The following is a 14,925-nucleotide window of genomic DNA, read 5'->3' as shown; positions in this document are numbered from 1 at the left end:
GACGATTACGCGTTTTTAGATTCTAAACCGGATGTAAACAAATGTCTTAGGTAGAGTTAGCATCGATCTTATATTCGAACTAAAATTAATATGAAATCTGTCAAAACAGTGAATAAACATTTATCATTTAAGTAATTATGTCTCCCCCAGGAGACATATTGTTTTTGCCCTGTCCGTCCATCCGTCCGTCCTTCCGTCCGTCCGTCCGTACGTCACACTTCATTTCCGAGCAATAACTGGAGAACCATTTGACCTAGAACCTTCAAACTTCATAGGTTTGTAGGGCTGCTGTAGTAGACGACCCCTATTGTTTTTGGGGTCACTCCGTCAAAGGTCAAGGTCACAGGAGCCTGAACATTGAAAACCATTTCCGATCAATAACTAGAGAACCACTTGACCCGGAATATTGAAACTTCATAGGATGATTGGCCATGAAGAGTAGATGACCCCTATTGATTTTGGGGTCACTCCGTCAAAGGTCAAGGTCACAGGGGCCTGAACATTGAAAACCATTTCCGATCAATAACTAGAGAACCACTTGACCCGGAATGTTGAAACTTCATAGGATGATTGGTCATGAAGAGTAGATGACCCCTATTGATTTTAGGGTCACTCCGTCAAAGGTCAAGGTCACAGGGGCCTGAACATTGAAAACCATTTCCGATCAATAACTAGAGAACCACTTGACCCAGAATGTTGAAACTTCATAGGATGATTGTACATGCAAAGTAGATGACCCCTAACGATTTTGGGGTCACTCTGTGAAAGGTCAAGGTCACAGGGGCCTGAACATTGAAAACCATTTCCGGTCAGTAACTTGAGAACCACTTGACCCAGAATGTTGAAACTTAATAGGATGATTGCTCATGCAGAGTAGATGACCCCTAACGATTTTGGGGTCACTCTGTGAAAGGTCAAGGTCACAGGGGCCTGAACATTGAAAACCATTTCCGGTCAGTAACTTGAGAACCACTTGACCCAGAATGATGAAACTTCATAGGATGATTGGTCATGCAGAGTAGATGACCCCTAACGATTTTAGGGTGACTCTGTTAAAGGTCAAGGCCACAGGGGCCTGAACTAGGAAAACCATTTCCAATCAATAACTTGAGAACCTCTCGACACAGAATGTTGAAACTTCATAGGATGATTGTTCATGCAGAGTAAATGATCCCTATTGTTTTTGGGGTCACTCCATTAAAGGTCAAGGTCACAGAGGCCTGAAAATTGATAACCAGTTCCGATCAATAACGTGAGAACCACTTGACCCAGAATGTTGAAACTTCATAGGATGATTGAACATGCAGAGTAGATGACCCCTATTGATTTTGGGGTCAGTCTATTAAAGGTCAAGGTCACAGTGGCCTGTTCATGTAAAATCATTTTTTGGAAATAACTTGAGAACCACTTGACCTACAATGTTGAAACTTAATAGGATGATTGGACATGCAGAGTAGATGACCCCTACTTATTTTGAGGTCACTTGATCAAAGGTCAAGGTCACTGGAGCCTGAACAGTGACTTGAGAATCACTAGGCCAAGAGTGTTGAAATTTAGCGGGATGACTGGACATGCCAAGTAGATGATCCCTATTGCAGCCAACCATCAGTGTCTCTTTGACTTTCGCTCCTGACCCCTATTAACTTCTTGCCTATAGGACTTTGCATTGGGGGAGACATGCGCTTTTTTACAAAAGCATTTTCTAGTTAAATTCAATAAAAAGTTAAATACGAAATTTCTTTCCAACAAATTAAATTTTCTTATCAAAAAATGCGAAACTGTTACTAAATATTGTGATATTAATGACCGACGTCATATTGTTCATCTGCAAGAATGTCCGAACATTACAGAAGTCCACCCGTGAAACCTGACTTTAATTAATGAGCAAAACATTAAACATAAGTCAAAACTATTAAACTGAACACTGCGAGAACTGCAAAGTTTAGATTCCATAAAGAAAACAGTACTTATATAACAGGCTTGCATAAATAAATTTTTTGTATCATTATAAGTTGTTGCTGGTGATCCGTGGTTCGATCTGTGAATAGTCAGCCCCGACTCGCGGAGCGGATCGCCACTTGTCTGACGATCCACACCCCTAGGGTGTTCTCATCATAGCTTGATAACTGTGAAATTATGAGAAAAAGAACTGCAAAATGCATCATACTGAACATAATAGGGATGCTTTGTTAAATATTTCAAAATAGTACATATAAAAGCCACTTAATGTGGAATACAAAACAGATACTGTCAAATGATTTAAGTTCATTGGCATGGAGTTTCTTGGATTTTGGGCAAAAGAATCATTTCGTCAGGATATGAACTTGTGGACTTCAACATTTGAAGATTATAGAAATTGGAAATTTTAATTTTTTATTTAGATTTAATTTTGTGGATTGATGCAACCATGAAATACATAAAAAAGTAGTCCCACATGAATATTAATGATTTCACAGAAAGAGAATATGTTGTGTAATTATGTACAATTGTTGAATTTATCATAAACTGAAAATATTAAGAAGAGCAAAAGGTACCTGTGATAAAGTTGATTACTGTAAGTGTATTAATATTAGCGGAGTACTAATTTTTGTGTAATTAGCGGGATCGGGCATGCGCTAATTCATGTCCAGTGCTAATATTAGACTGAAATGGAAGGCTTTCCCTAAAAAAGTGATATTTATAGTATCGAAAATACCGTAATTACAATGCAACAGAACACAGAGAAATATATATTTATTGTGTAAATATGACAATAACTGCATTCCTAACTATTATTCTGCAGAAAGTTTTGAATAGAATAATTTTACCTGTTTGAATATTAGTACAAAAGTCATCTATTTCTGTAAATTAAGTTGCATTTTTTTATCTTTGCCATTGTCCGTAAACATGGTATATAACACCTTCGGAGTAGATCGCCAGTTTGTCCGGTCAAGCTAATTACGAGTGTCACTTAACATTTTACTGCTTTGAAAACCAAGTGTAAATTTGAAAACAAACAATTATCACCATTCTGCACTGTATACATGTACAAATTTACAGTATACAGATTAACACTGATCTAAACGGATGTAGATTTTATGACATACTGTAGACCTATTTACAGTATATAGATTAACACTGATCTAAACAGATGTAGATTTTATGTCATACTGTAGACCTATGCATGTTTATGTTTATTTGCCTGGTCGATTTCATTACGAATACCATTCAGGCACCAATTGGCTATTTTAGCGCTGGTAATACAAGTACGCGCTAATAAGTCGAAACTACTCAATTTAAGGCGTTTGCGCTAAAATTTAGCTGCGCTAATATAAGTACACTTACAGTAATACTTTCAATTGTACTTGAGTATAGCAGATGCAAAACATTTCAGTAGATAATAGACCAATTTTTAGATGTGAAATGGGATGTACCATTGATCTACTGTACGTGTTACAGATACATGATATTCAGATAATACAAGTGGTATATTTCTTCATATCATTGATAAACAAAGTTGATTTAAACAGTACTTAAATTTTGATTATTTATGTTATTTGGAAGGAATAACTTGGAATGTTTTATGTCATTCTATCCTAAAAACTAAAGGCTGATAATGACTTTTATAATGTGGATGCCATATGTTTTGCTATGAACATAGAATACATTAGTTTTTAGCTCGACTATTCATAGAATAGTTAGAGCTATTGAACACTCCCAAGCGTCCGCGTCGGTGTCGGCATCCGCGTCCGCGTCAGCGTCCCAATTTGGTTAAGTTTTTGTATGTAAGCTGGTATCTCAGTAACCACTTGTGGGAATGGATTGAAACTTCACACACTTGTTTACTGTGAAAAACTGACATACATTGCTTAGGATCCATAACTCTATTCTGTTTTCTAAAAAATTATGGCCTTTTTTCAACTTATAAATTTTTGGTTAAGATTTTATATGTAAGCTGGTATCTCAATATCTACCTTCTGGAATGGATTGAAACTTCATACATGTGTTCACTGTGATGATCTGACATGCATTGCACAGGTTTCTCAACTCTGTTTTGCTTTTTTACAAAATTATGCCCCTTTATCAACTTAGAAATTTTTGGTTAAGGTTTTGTATTCAAGCTGGTATCTCAGTACCCACTCATGGAAATGGATTGAAACTTCACACACTTGTCCACTGTGATGATTTGACATGCATTGCACAGGTTCAATAACTCTACTTTGCATTTTTACAAAATTATGCAACTTTTTCGACTGAAAAATTTGGGTTAAAGTTTTGTATGTAAGCTGGTATCTCAGTACCCACTAATGGGAATGGATTGAAACTTCACACAATTGTCCATTGTCATGAGCTGATATGGATTGTACAGGTTCCTTAACCCTGTGTTGCAATTTTAAAAAATGATTCCCCCTTTTTGGACTTTAATATTCATTAACTTGACAAGGCTGTTGAATAGTCAAGCGTTGCTGTCCTCAGACAGCTCTTGTTTTTGTTACCTCCCTTTATGGCACTGATCATGTGCAATAGTCACAGTAGTGATTTTCTAACCTTTTCATTATGCATCATCTCTATTTGGACAGCTGCTTTTATTCTGTTTTTGACATAAAATTAAAAGCCTTATGGGACTTTAAGAGAGGGAGAAAAAAACAATGCTAGTAACAATAACTCATGCTAGGAGAAAGAGAATGTGAAGCTTATGTTGAGGTCAAGGTCATCTTTGAATATGAAGATATCTAGGAGAAGGTCAGAGTTTCAAAAATAAGATGTAGAAAAAGAAATTGTTGTTTGACAAGTCTATTATTTGTGGGATTGCTATGTTCCTCATTCTAATTTTTTATTTTTGAAAAAGGGTAAGTGTTGAGGTGTGTGGGTTGTTTTTTTTTGTGGATATATGATATATGCATGTGATGTATTGTTTATATGTATCATTATTAGCATTTAAATCATTCAAAATTCAGGTATTGAGAGGCAAAAACAGGTTGAGGATGACCACGAGGAATTGCGGGGCTTTAACCTTTCTCCTGCACGGCCCTTTCCTGTAGATCAGGATCACTCCCAGAGAGGTGACAGTTCCTACAGGGGTGACAGCTCCCACAGGGGTGGGGATAGTTCACAGAGAGGTGGGTTTGATACCTCTCACACAGAAGATACAGAAATGTACAGACCAGTTATTGAAGTGGTAAGTATTGTTTACTGTCTCTTATATATGCTTTTGTCATATTCAGTAGGAGACATTTTCTGTGTCCGTTGTATGCAGTCAGACTTGCTCGAGAGATCATGTCTATTAAGAGGTGACTGTTTCAGTTCCTTTTTAGTGCTGTTAAAGAACAAATCACCGGTATGCTGTGTAAAAGGACTAATTTTGTTAAGAGATCTTTTTATGCCTGCATATTATGTAGTTCAGTACTACATGTTCATTTAACATTTATAATTTATTAATAATATAAAAGCACATACTAAGTATATCTATTTAGGAGTTGTAAATTTTAACATTTTTCTAGATTCCTGTGTTTTTGCAGTAATTCTGCTTTTGTTCTGAGTGTTGTAATTTTCAGGTAAAGATACTCTCAAATTTTGAATATTTCTTCCAAGCCAAACTGAGTCTTATGTTACAATTATTGACTGCTAAAGCAACAGGTGTGTGGCTTTAACCTCTGTCAGTGGTGATTCAACATCCCATGACCTTGGTCTTGGGGTTTCTAAGGAAACAAGCTCAAGAGTGATTCATATACGCTTGAAGCTGTCTTTACTTCTTAACTTGTTTCAGGCTAACATAAATTACTATAAAATATCTTATAATTTGTCACATGATATTCTGTAGTCAGAAGACTCGTATATGGAAGCAAGGCGGGTATGTAACTGAACACAACTCTAACAGTAAATTGTGTGCTTTGATAACACATGAAATTAACAAAATAATTGGTGTTGATTTTTAAGATTTTTTTGTCATTAAAAATAACACATGATGAAGACACTTAGTTATGGTGTTTTGTTGGTTTTAATTGATAGATCTGTGGCACTTAATAGTGTAAATTTCAGGATGGCAAACTGATTTTGACTTTTTGATGAAGACAAATTTTGATGAAATACTGTTTTTTTATCTTTTTGCAATTATCAGTTTTATTTTTGAATAGTGAAGCCTAAAGTAATAGTCGTAATAATTTTATGGTTTCAAGAAAACAGGCAGAAAAATGAACTGTAATGATATGTCGTTATTTCTTGTAAATCTGAATTTGTTTTAGACAATCCCTCAAGGGTTGTCATCAGTTATCTATGTCAGTGTATTGCTGATATTGTTAAGTCAGTACATACAGATACAGAATATGATTCAGTCAAAATGTATCTAAATTATGTCAAATGAAGCAAGAAGTGCAAACTTAAGATAAATGAAAAATATTTCTGTTAAATATTCATAAGAAAATGAATACTTCACATAACTTGACTTTTGTTATTACTAATACAACCTAAAATGCATTATGTTTGCACTTAATAGGGTGTCTCTTTAGGTTATAAGGAAAAAAATGATCTAATTTTGAAATTAAGTCAGATTGACCAATTTCTTCCTTCAGCATTTTCTTCACAAAAGTCGTATAAATTTTTTAACTGTATGTAAGTTAATAATAATATAACTGATATTTGTCAATTGAAATAGTAAAATTTTCAGTCAGTGAGTCTTAACAGTTCTTACTATAACAGGTAGTGTAGATCTTATGAAAACAGAAGTAGCTTGTAATTATAGTGAATTACAGAAGTAAGGTTTCAAATGACTTGTGAACTTATATAATAGAATGTGAGTGAGAGAGGAAGAGGGAAGAAGAAAGAACAAAAGAAGAAGACAGACAAGAAAAGAGAAGACAAAGGCAAACAACATAAACAAATGAGGACAACAGATTCATCTCTGAGAAGGTCCAGATCTAGATCTTCATCTCCTATGAAAATTGGTTAGCTCCTTTTGATATCACACACACCATTTGTATTCTTTTTGCTTTATATTAACATTTTTTTGTAAATGATGAATTACGGTGACAGGAATATGGTATATTAAAGTTAATGGACCCATAATCATATTGCCATTGTGAATTTTCGTGTGCTGTTTCAGCAGTCTTGGGCCACTAACGTAGCTGTTAGATTATCAGGTGGAAATTGCCAATTGTCATTATAGATCTGCTACCTTAAGCCAGAAGGGGCCTTCGTGGCTGAGTGGTTATGGTTAATTACAATCACTTGCCCCTCACAGATGTGGGTTCGAGCCTTGCACAGGGAATTGAATTCTTTGTGTGAGGAAGCCATCCAGCTGGCTTGTGAAAGGTCAATGGTTCTACTCAGGTGCCTGCCGGTGATGAATTAATTCATGGAGAGGCACCTCGGGTCTTCCTCCACCATCAAAAGCTGGAAAGTCACCATATGACCTGTAACTGTCGTTGTGACTTTGAACCCAACAAAAACAAAACTATTAGCCAGACGATACTTCAAAATGCCATTAACCCACATATCTGCCTTCAATACTGAGAAGAGGCCTGTAATAGTATTACAAGATAGATATATACTTCAGGTTATTATCCCCCACCGATGAAATCGGGAGGGGGGTATTGAAATGGCGTTGTCCTTCCGTCAGTCCGTCCGTCCGTCCGTCCGTCCGCAGCCATTTCTCAGTAACTACTTGGTAGAATTTCATGAAACTTGAAATAAACATGAATCAACATACTGCGATGATGCCCGTCAAGTTTTTTTTTTTGATTGGTCAATTTCCCTCAGAGTTATTGCCCTTGATTTAATAAAAAATGTCCGTCTGCAGCCATTTCTCAGTAACTAGCAGGTAGAATTTCATCAAATTTGAAATAGACATGAACCAAGATACTGCCCTGATGCCCGTCAAGTTTTTTTTTTGATAGGTCAATTTCCCTCAGAGTTATTGCCCTTGATTTAATGAAAAATGTCCGTCTGCAGCCATTTCTCAGTAACTAGCAGGTAGAATTTCATCAAACTTGAAATAGACATGAACCAAGATACTGCGATGATGCCCTTCAAGTTTTTTTTCGATTGGTCAATTTGCCATATAGTTATTGCCCTTTAATTGTTTAAAATCCACAGATCTGTACATAACAAACCAACCAATTGGAAGAATTTCATTAAACTTCTTTCATTCTTTTCCATGAACATATAGAGGATAATTGTTGGTTTCGGTGTAATATCACGTTATAATTTCACCGAGTGGGCACCAAAAGTGATATTTTCACGAGTGGCGCAGCCACGAGTGAAAATAACAACTTTTGGTGTTCACGAGTGAAATTACCGTGATATTACATCGATACCAACAATTTTTCTGTTTATTTTATGTCTAAAACTCTACTTTTGTTGTGTTTATTTCAATAAAATGTCGAAATTTGCGGGAAACTTTATCAGGAAGCATTGCAAAGATGACGTCATTTTAACGACGTCATCGTCATATTGTTTCCGGCTTTCAGTACGCTCGGTTAACTTTTTGACGTTAATCCGGGTATCAGATTTGATAATTTTCACTGAGTGGCCAGTGAGTTTATCAGGATATAATTCACCGTTATATTTCGATAAACCACCGAAAAACATAAAATAATTATTATAAACATGTGATGTTGTGTACCTACACCTGGTCACCACCTTACCTTGGTCACCCCCCCCCCCTCCTAATTTTTTTTTTTTTTTTTTTTTTTTTTTTTTTTCATTTTGCGTTTTCTATCAATATTCATTTTTAGCTCATCTGATTTTTTGAAAAAAAATGATGAGTTATTGTCATCACTTGAGCGGTTGTCGGCGTCGGCGTCTGCGTCGGCGTTGCCTGGTTAAGTTTTATGTTTAGGTCAGCTTTTCTCCTAAACTATCAAAGCTATTGCTTTGAAACTTGGAATACTTGTTTACCATCATAAGCTGACTCTGCACAGCAAGAAACATAACTCCATCTTGCTTTTTGCAAGATTTATGGCCCCTTTTGTACTTAGAAAATATCAGATTTCTTGGTTAAGTTTTATGTTTAGGTCAACTTTTCTCCTAAACTATCAAAGCTATTGCTTTGAAACTTAAAATACTTGTTCACCATCATAAGCAGACCCTGTACATCAAGAAACATAACTCCATCTTGCTTTTTGCAAGATTTATTGCCCCTTTTGGACTTAGAAAATCAGTTTTCTTGGTTAAGTTTTATGTTTAGGTCAGCTTTTATCCTAAACTATCAAAGCTATTCCTTTAAAACTTGCAACACTTGTTCACCATCATAAGTTGACCCTGTACAGCAAGAAACATAACTCCATCCTGCTTTTTGCAAGATTTATGGCCCCTTTTGGACTTAGAAAATATCAGATTTCTTGGTTAAGTTTTATGTTTAGGTCAACTTTTTCTCTTAAACTATCAAAGCTATTGCTTTGAAACTTGCAACACTTGTTGACCATCATAAGCTGACCCTGTACAGCAAGCAACATAACTCCATCCTGCTTTTTGCAATAATTATTGCCCCTTTTGGACTTAGAAAATCATTTTCTTGGTTGAGTATTATGTTTAAGTCAACTTTTCTCATAAACTATCAAAGCTATTGCTTTAAAACTTGCAACAGTTTTTCACCATCATAAGTTGACCCTGTACAGCAAGAAACATAACTCCATCCTGCTTTTTGCAAGATTTATGGCCCTTTTGGACTTAGAAAATATCAGATTTCTTGGTTAAGTTTTATGTTTAGGTCAACTTTTTCTCTTAAACTATCAAAGCTATTGCTTTGAAACTTGCAACACTTGTTGACCATCATAAGCTGACCCTGTACAGCAAGCAACATAACTCCATCCTGCTTTTTGCAATAATTATTGCCCCTTTTGGACTTAGAAAATCATTTTCTTGGTTGAGTATTATGTTTAAGTCAACTTTTCTCATAAACTATCAAAGCTATTGCTTTAAAACTTGCAACAGTTTTTCACCATCATAAGTGGACACTGAACATCAAGAAACATAACTCTATCCTGCTTTTTGCAAGAATGATGGCCCTTTTTAGACTTAGAAAATCATGGGTAGGACAATATTTCTATTACACAAAAAAAATCAGATGAGCGTCAGCACCCGCAAGGCGGTGCTCTTGTCTTTTAATTTGATTTTGACTAATGAAATTATTTGCTTCTTGGTAACATTCTTAACTTTTTGCTGGATATATTTTTTTGCCATTCCTCAACTCTGACCCTTTCGGCGGGGGATTCCAATTCATCGAATTTGCTTGTTGTTCTCAGTTTGCAATTGTCAGTGTGAAGTATGCTACAATATGTCCATATTGCTGTCATTGGGTAGCCATAATGCACTTGGTTGTCTCTGTAACAGCTTTGGGTTTCATGGATAGTAGCTGCTTCTCAACTTTTTTACATTTTATATTTTGTCCATTTTAATGGGAAACACATGGGTTGAGCATCAGTCGGTTGATGTTTTTTTTTATTAAAAATGTATAATTTATTTAAAGCTATATAAATTTTATCACCAAACTTCATACTTAAAAATTGAGAAGTGTTACTTACTACGCAGTATCTGTGTAAACATGAAATAAGCATGTTTCTGTGTGTGAACAGTATTAGGCACTAGACTAGAAATGTTACAGACTTACTAAATGTGTAAGTAAGCAAAATATGAATGCGTACTTCCACTGCAAAGTTTTGTTAACAAATGAGTTGTTACCGCAGGACATTTAATTTTGAAATTCCGACATACACAGTTGGTTTATATATTTCTCAAAATACTTTGGGTAAGGATTTTCTACATTTAAAGTGTTCAGTCTAATAGTAATGTATTTAAGTGAATGACCTGCATAGTTCATCTTAAAGCAAATATTTCATACTATTTTGTGTCAGATAATTAGAATATATTTTGTTCTGTCAGACTTTTCAGAAACATTGAAGTGGAAGCATAAGTCTATCAAGGGTTCAGGATATGGACAGATGTACTCTCCACCTAAACCACCATGGGACAGAAGTCATGACAGGGAGAGGGAACTGTTAGGTTACTCGAGGTCAAGGCATATACAGAATGATTCCCCTTTAAAGTCAACAGATAGAGTAACACAGCAGACGAGTCCAAAGAAACGGGAAGTGAAAACTGCTAAAGGAAGTGCATGGAGCCCAGCAGAAGTCAGTAAGCAAAAGATGAAAGGTGAGGAAAGATTTTATCAGTTTAATTACTTTGCAAAAATAACATCCTTTTACAACTTTCCACTATAACTATTACAGTATTTAGCATCATATCTTTTTAGAAGGCGTCAATGTTCATATTCATCTACAGAAAATGACCAATATTTAAGCATTTTTAATAATGGCACAGATCTAACTATATTTTGATATTCATTTAAGCTGATTAAAAAACCTACACTTTTTTAATGTGACGTTATAACTAAGTTTTAAAATTAGGTTATGAATCTTGCCACTGTGTTTATTTTTCTGTGGGAGCTGTGAAACTTAGCGAGTGATATAGGGCCATTAATTATAGGGCTATCATGGGCTACTTTTATTGGGTTGTTACTGCCTCTTCTAGCTAGGTCCAGTTTACAAGATGAAGTCTCTGTATAACCTGATTTTTAAATAACTTCGGGAATATTTTTGCAGGAAGTCAGTCAGCAAAGCGTGCCAAACTGGGTTCAGTAGCTTCCTCACAGCTTGACGCTTCGGTAGAGTCATTTGCCAAATACATCAAGGAACATTTTATACCAGAGGTATGAAAAGTAACTTTTACTTTTTGTCATGAGAAAACCCAGTATACATTATATTCTGTTGAACATGACAGGTGAAACTTAGATGATATCACTGCATAAGCTTGAAATTTTCAAATATTGCCAATAATCTGTTTGCTGTTGTTTTCTTGTGAACTTCTGGAGCAACAAAATCTGCATTTTTAAAAACTCACCACCCTTTATTTATCAGTGTGTCACAATATTTGTATTATCATTTTGTTCTGAAGTGTTGTAGCATTGCCTTCCTGAACCTTTATTTTTCTTAAGGATTGTAAAAATATCTGAATCTTATATTTAGCTTCAAACACTGAAATCAAATCCTTGATACTTCCTCAAATCCATATACATGTATAAATTGCAATTTTGATGGCTGAGGTGTTCATATTTTATAGGCCAAACCCTCAATGGAAGAACCATCTGTGTCAGCAAGTTTCAAGGAAAAGGTAGAAGATAATGCTGATGAAGAGAAAGTTAGAATCATCGAGAAATTAAAGGGTAATAAATAATAATAACTTTAATCGTAATATATCCTAGATTATACAGCAGTTCTTGCATCCTTGGACAAACCCTGTTTTCTCTTGATCTGATTTTTTTTTATAGTTTTAACTGTTACAGGGATTGGTTGGTTTGCTCAAGGTACTAGTTTTGGTATGTTGTTTTTTTATTTAGTTTAATGCAGTTTTTCACATGTATAACAATGGATAGTTAACAACCAAAGTAGTGCTCTTTGAAATGTAGCCAACTATTCCTGTAAGCAGGCAGAATACAAAATGACATCAGCATTATGTCAGTAGTCAAGTTCTCAAAATGTATCCCACCAAGGAACTTAAGTTTATCATACTTTTCTTGGACATTTGTTCTGTCTCTGACTGTATTACTTACTTGTTGTGATCATTGCTTTATATTTCAGCTGATCTAGAATCTATGGAGAGAAGTTATGAGCGCCAGTTGGAGACTCAGAAACTGCAGTTTGAACAAGAGATCTCAGAATTAAAGCAAGAAAACTTTGTACTTCATGCTAAGGTAGGTGTAATTCAAATGTTTAGATAGTCTCGAAGCTTTATCTCATACTTGGCTGAATGCCAAATGGTTTTCCTGTCTTCAAATCACTGTATTTGCAATTTACTTCTTTCTTTGTCTCTAGTGGTGTATCCTTCAAAAATTTGTTTGTTTTGTTAGGTTAAAGTGAAAACAGAGATATCAACTCTGAATGCAGCCATTATTCAATTCTTTAAGGATGACATCTTGTATGAATTCACTGGCAATTAATTTGATATACTGAACCCTGTATTGCTAGTGATATCTCAAGTATTAGATGTAGATGACTCTGTCTGATGCTGTAAGTACATAAAATTATGTATTTTATGATTTTACTGCAAATGAACATACCTCATGTATTCCTTGGTGCAGGTAGTGCGGATAAATCTATAGGCTGCAGGTAGTGCAGATGCATCTATTGAGTGCAATAATGCATATGTATCTATTTTACGTGGTAAGTGCAGATGTACGTATTGGATGCAGTTAGTGCAGATGTACGTATAGTATGCAGTAACTGCAGATGTACCTTTTAGCTGCAGTACTTGCAGATATACCTATTGTGTACAGTAAATATAGGTGTTCCTATTGGATGCAGTCAGTGCAGATGTACCTATTTGGTGCAGTACTTGCAGATGTTCCTATTGTGTGCAGTAAATGAAGATATACATATTTGCTGCAGTACTTGCAGATGTACCTAGTGGGTGCAGCTAGAGTAGATGTACCTGTTGAGTGTAGCAAATACAGATGTACCTATTGGATGCAGTAATTGCAGATGAACATCTGTTATAAATTCATTGCAAATGAACATATCTGAAGTATTCAGTGATATTATTTATGTACTGGATGCAGATGATTCAGCGATATATTGATTGTAGGTAAATGTAAACACCCATGATGTTCTTGTTTTAGGTGAGTGGGGATCATGCTTGATGTGTAACCAAGGTAAACACCTGTGATGTTCTTGTTTTAGGTGAGTGGGGATGAAGGTGCAGAGATGAAGAAGAAAGTTCTGGCTGGCCAGTCTCTGGAAGGAGTAGGAAAGGACCAACTGGAAACGCTGCAGCGTGACCTGAGGGAACAGGAAACCCTCATATCTGGATACCAGCAGGTATGGATTCTACATTGACCTGATGAAATAGATATTGTAAGGTTTTGAGTGGATATTATTGAAGTAATTTGAATGCTTGTCAAGATGAAGCTTGTGCAAAAGTATGTTTTCATAGGAAAATCCTCACACACTTTGACAGTGTTTTGACATTTGTAAATTCTCCAAGTATTATAAGGATCAGAAAACTAAAGAATTGAAAATTGTGATTTAAACAGAAAAAGGATTGTGGTCTAAACTGAGTGAAATTTAAAGTGAAAATACCCAATGAAATCTTTTTTTTTATTTAATAATATTCTTGTATACATATGTTAAACATTCTATGTTTAGCAAACACACAAAACAGAATAGATATAAAGAAACATGTGATAGTAACGAAATGTTCAATTTTTTAATGATTATTTCAAATATTTCAAAAGTTTTAATAAACTTAAGTTTTCAAAATTATGTTTTCAGTAAGTATGTGAAATACTCCACTAGAAAACCTGTTACACAGTATTTGAACCAAACATTTGATATTTTATTTTGGTAATTAAGAGAAAGAGATTATGGTTATTGTCTATAATTGATGTATAGGAGAATAAGAGACTGTATGATGAGATGAAGAACTTAAAGAAACAGAGTAAACAGGTGGAGGAGAGAATGTTCCAGGAGAATCAGAAACTGCTTGCTGAAGCTGCGAATCTCAGGTACAGTAATTATAGGTCATTAGATTTTGTATTGAAGAATATGCAGAAGCTGTATAGCAGAAATTTTGTGCAAATTTAGTAGCCCATTTATACTCCTTGAAAAGCTGAGTGCATATTTCTTGATGCCAAGCTAATAACCTTTTAATTATGCATGGATTCACATTCATAACTGATACACATTTATTCTATTTGCTGCGAACAGTGGAAAATTATTGATGTTAATATACCTTTTAACATCGTAACACTAATTATAATTAGGTAAAAAATTAGGTCAAAAATTACGTCGCATTCAGAATTGCCACAATCTGAATGAAGCAAGATCGATTGTTCTACAAAAATACCAGCACTTCCCTGAAATAATGCCTATATGAGTATCTGGGGTCTTCTTCTGC

General features: G+C 35.1%; 1 protein-coding gene across 3 annotated transcripts in view; it reads left to right on the top strand.

Annotated features, from left to right (window-relative positions):
• Window positions 1-14,925, top strand: part of LOC128556216 (centrosomal protein of 162 kDa-like) — a 54,124-nt gene that overhangs the window by 19,324 nt on the left and 19,875 nt on the right. For 2 of the 3 annotated variants that reach the window (XM_053540504.1, XM_053540503.1), the window contains exons 14-22: window positions 4,938-5,158; window positions 5,801-5,830; window positions 6,767-6,920; window positions 10,858-11,127; window positions 11,577-11,683; window positions 12,094-12,196; window positions 12,612-12,724; window positions 13,710-13,847; window positions 14,421-14,533. In XM_053540504.1, coding sequence (XP_053396479.1) covers window positions 4,938-5,158; window positions 5,801-5,830; window positions 6,767-6,920; window positions 10,858-11,127; window positions 11,577-11,683; window positions 12,094-12,196; window positions 12,612-12,724; window positions 13,710-13,847; window positions 14,421-14,533 — 1,249 coding nt within the window. The remainder of the gene's footprint in view (window positions 1-4,937; window positions 5,159-5,800; window positions 5,831-6,766; window positions 6,921-10,857; window positions 11,128-11,576; window positions 11,684-12,093; window positions 12,197-12,611; window positions 12,725-13,709; window positions 13,848-14,420; window positions 14,534-14,925) is intronic. The other variant, XM_053540505.1, reaches the window with a different exon arrangement.

Source organism: Mercenaria mercenaria, chromosome 4 (genome assembly GCF_021730395.1).
Source record: "Mercenaria mercenaria strain notata chromosome 4, MADL_Memer_1, whole genome shotgun sequence".
NCBI classification, from domain to species: domain Eukaryota; kingdom Metazoa; phylum Mollusca; class Bivalvia; order Venerida; family Veneridae; genus Mercenaria; species Mercenaria mercenaria.
This window is presented reverse-complemented; position numbering and strand designations above follow the sequence as displayed.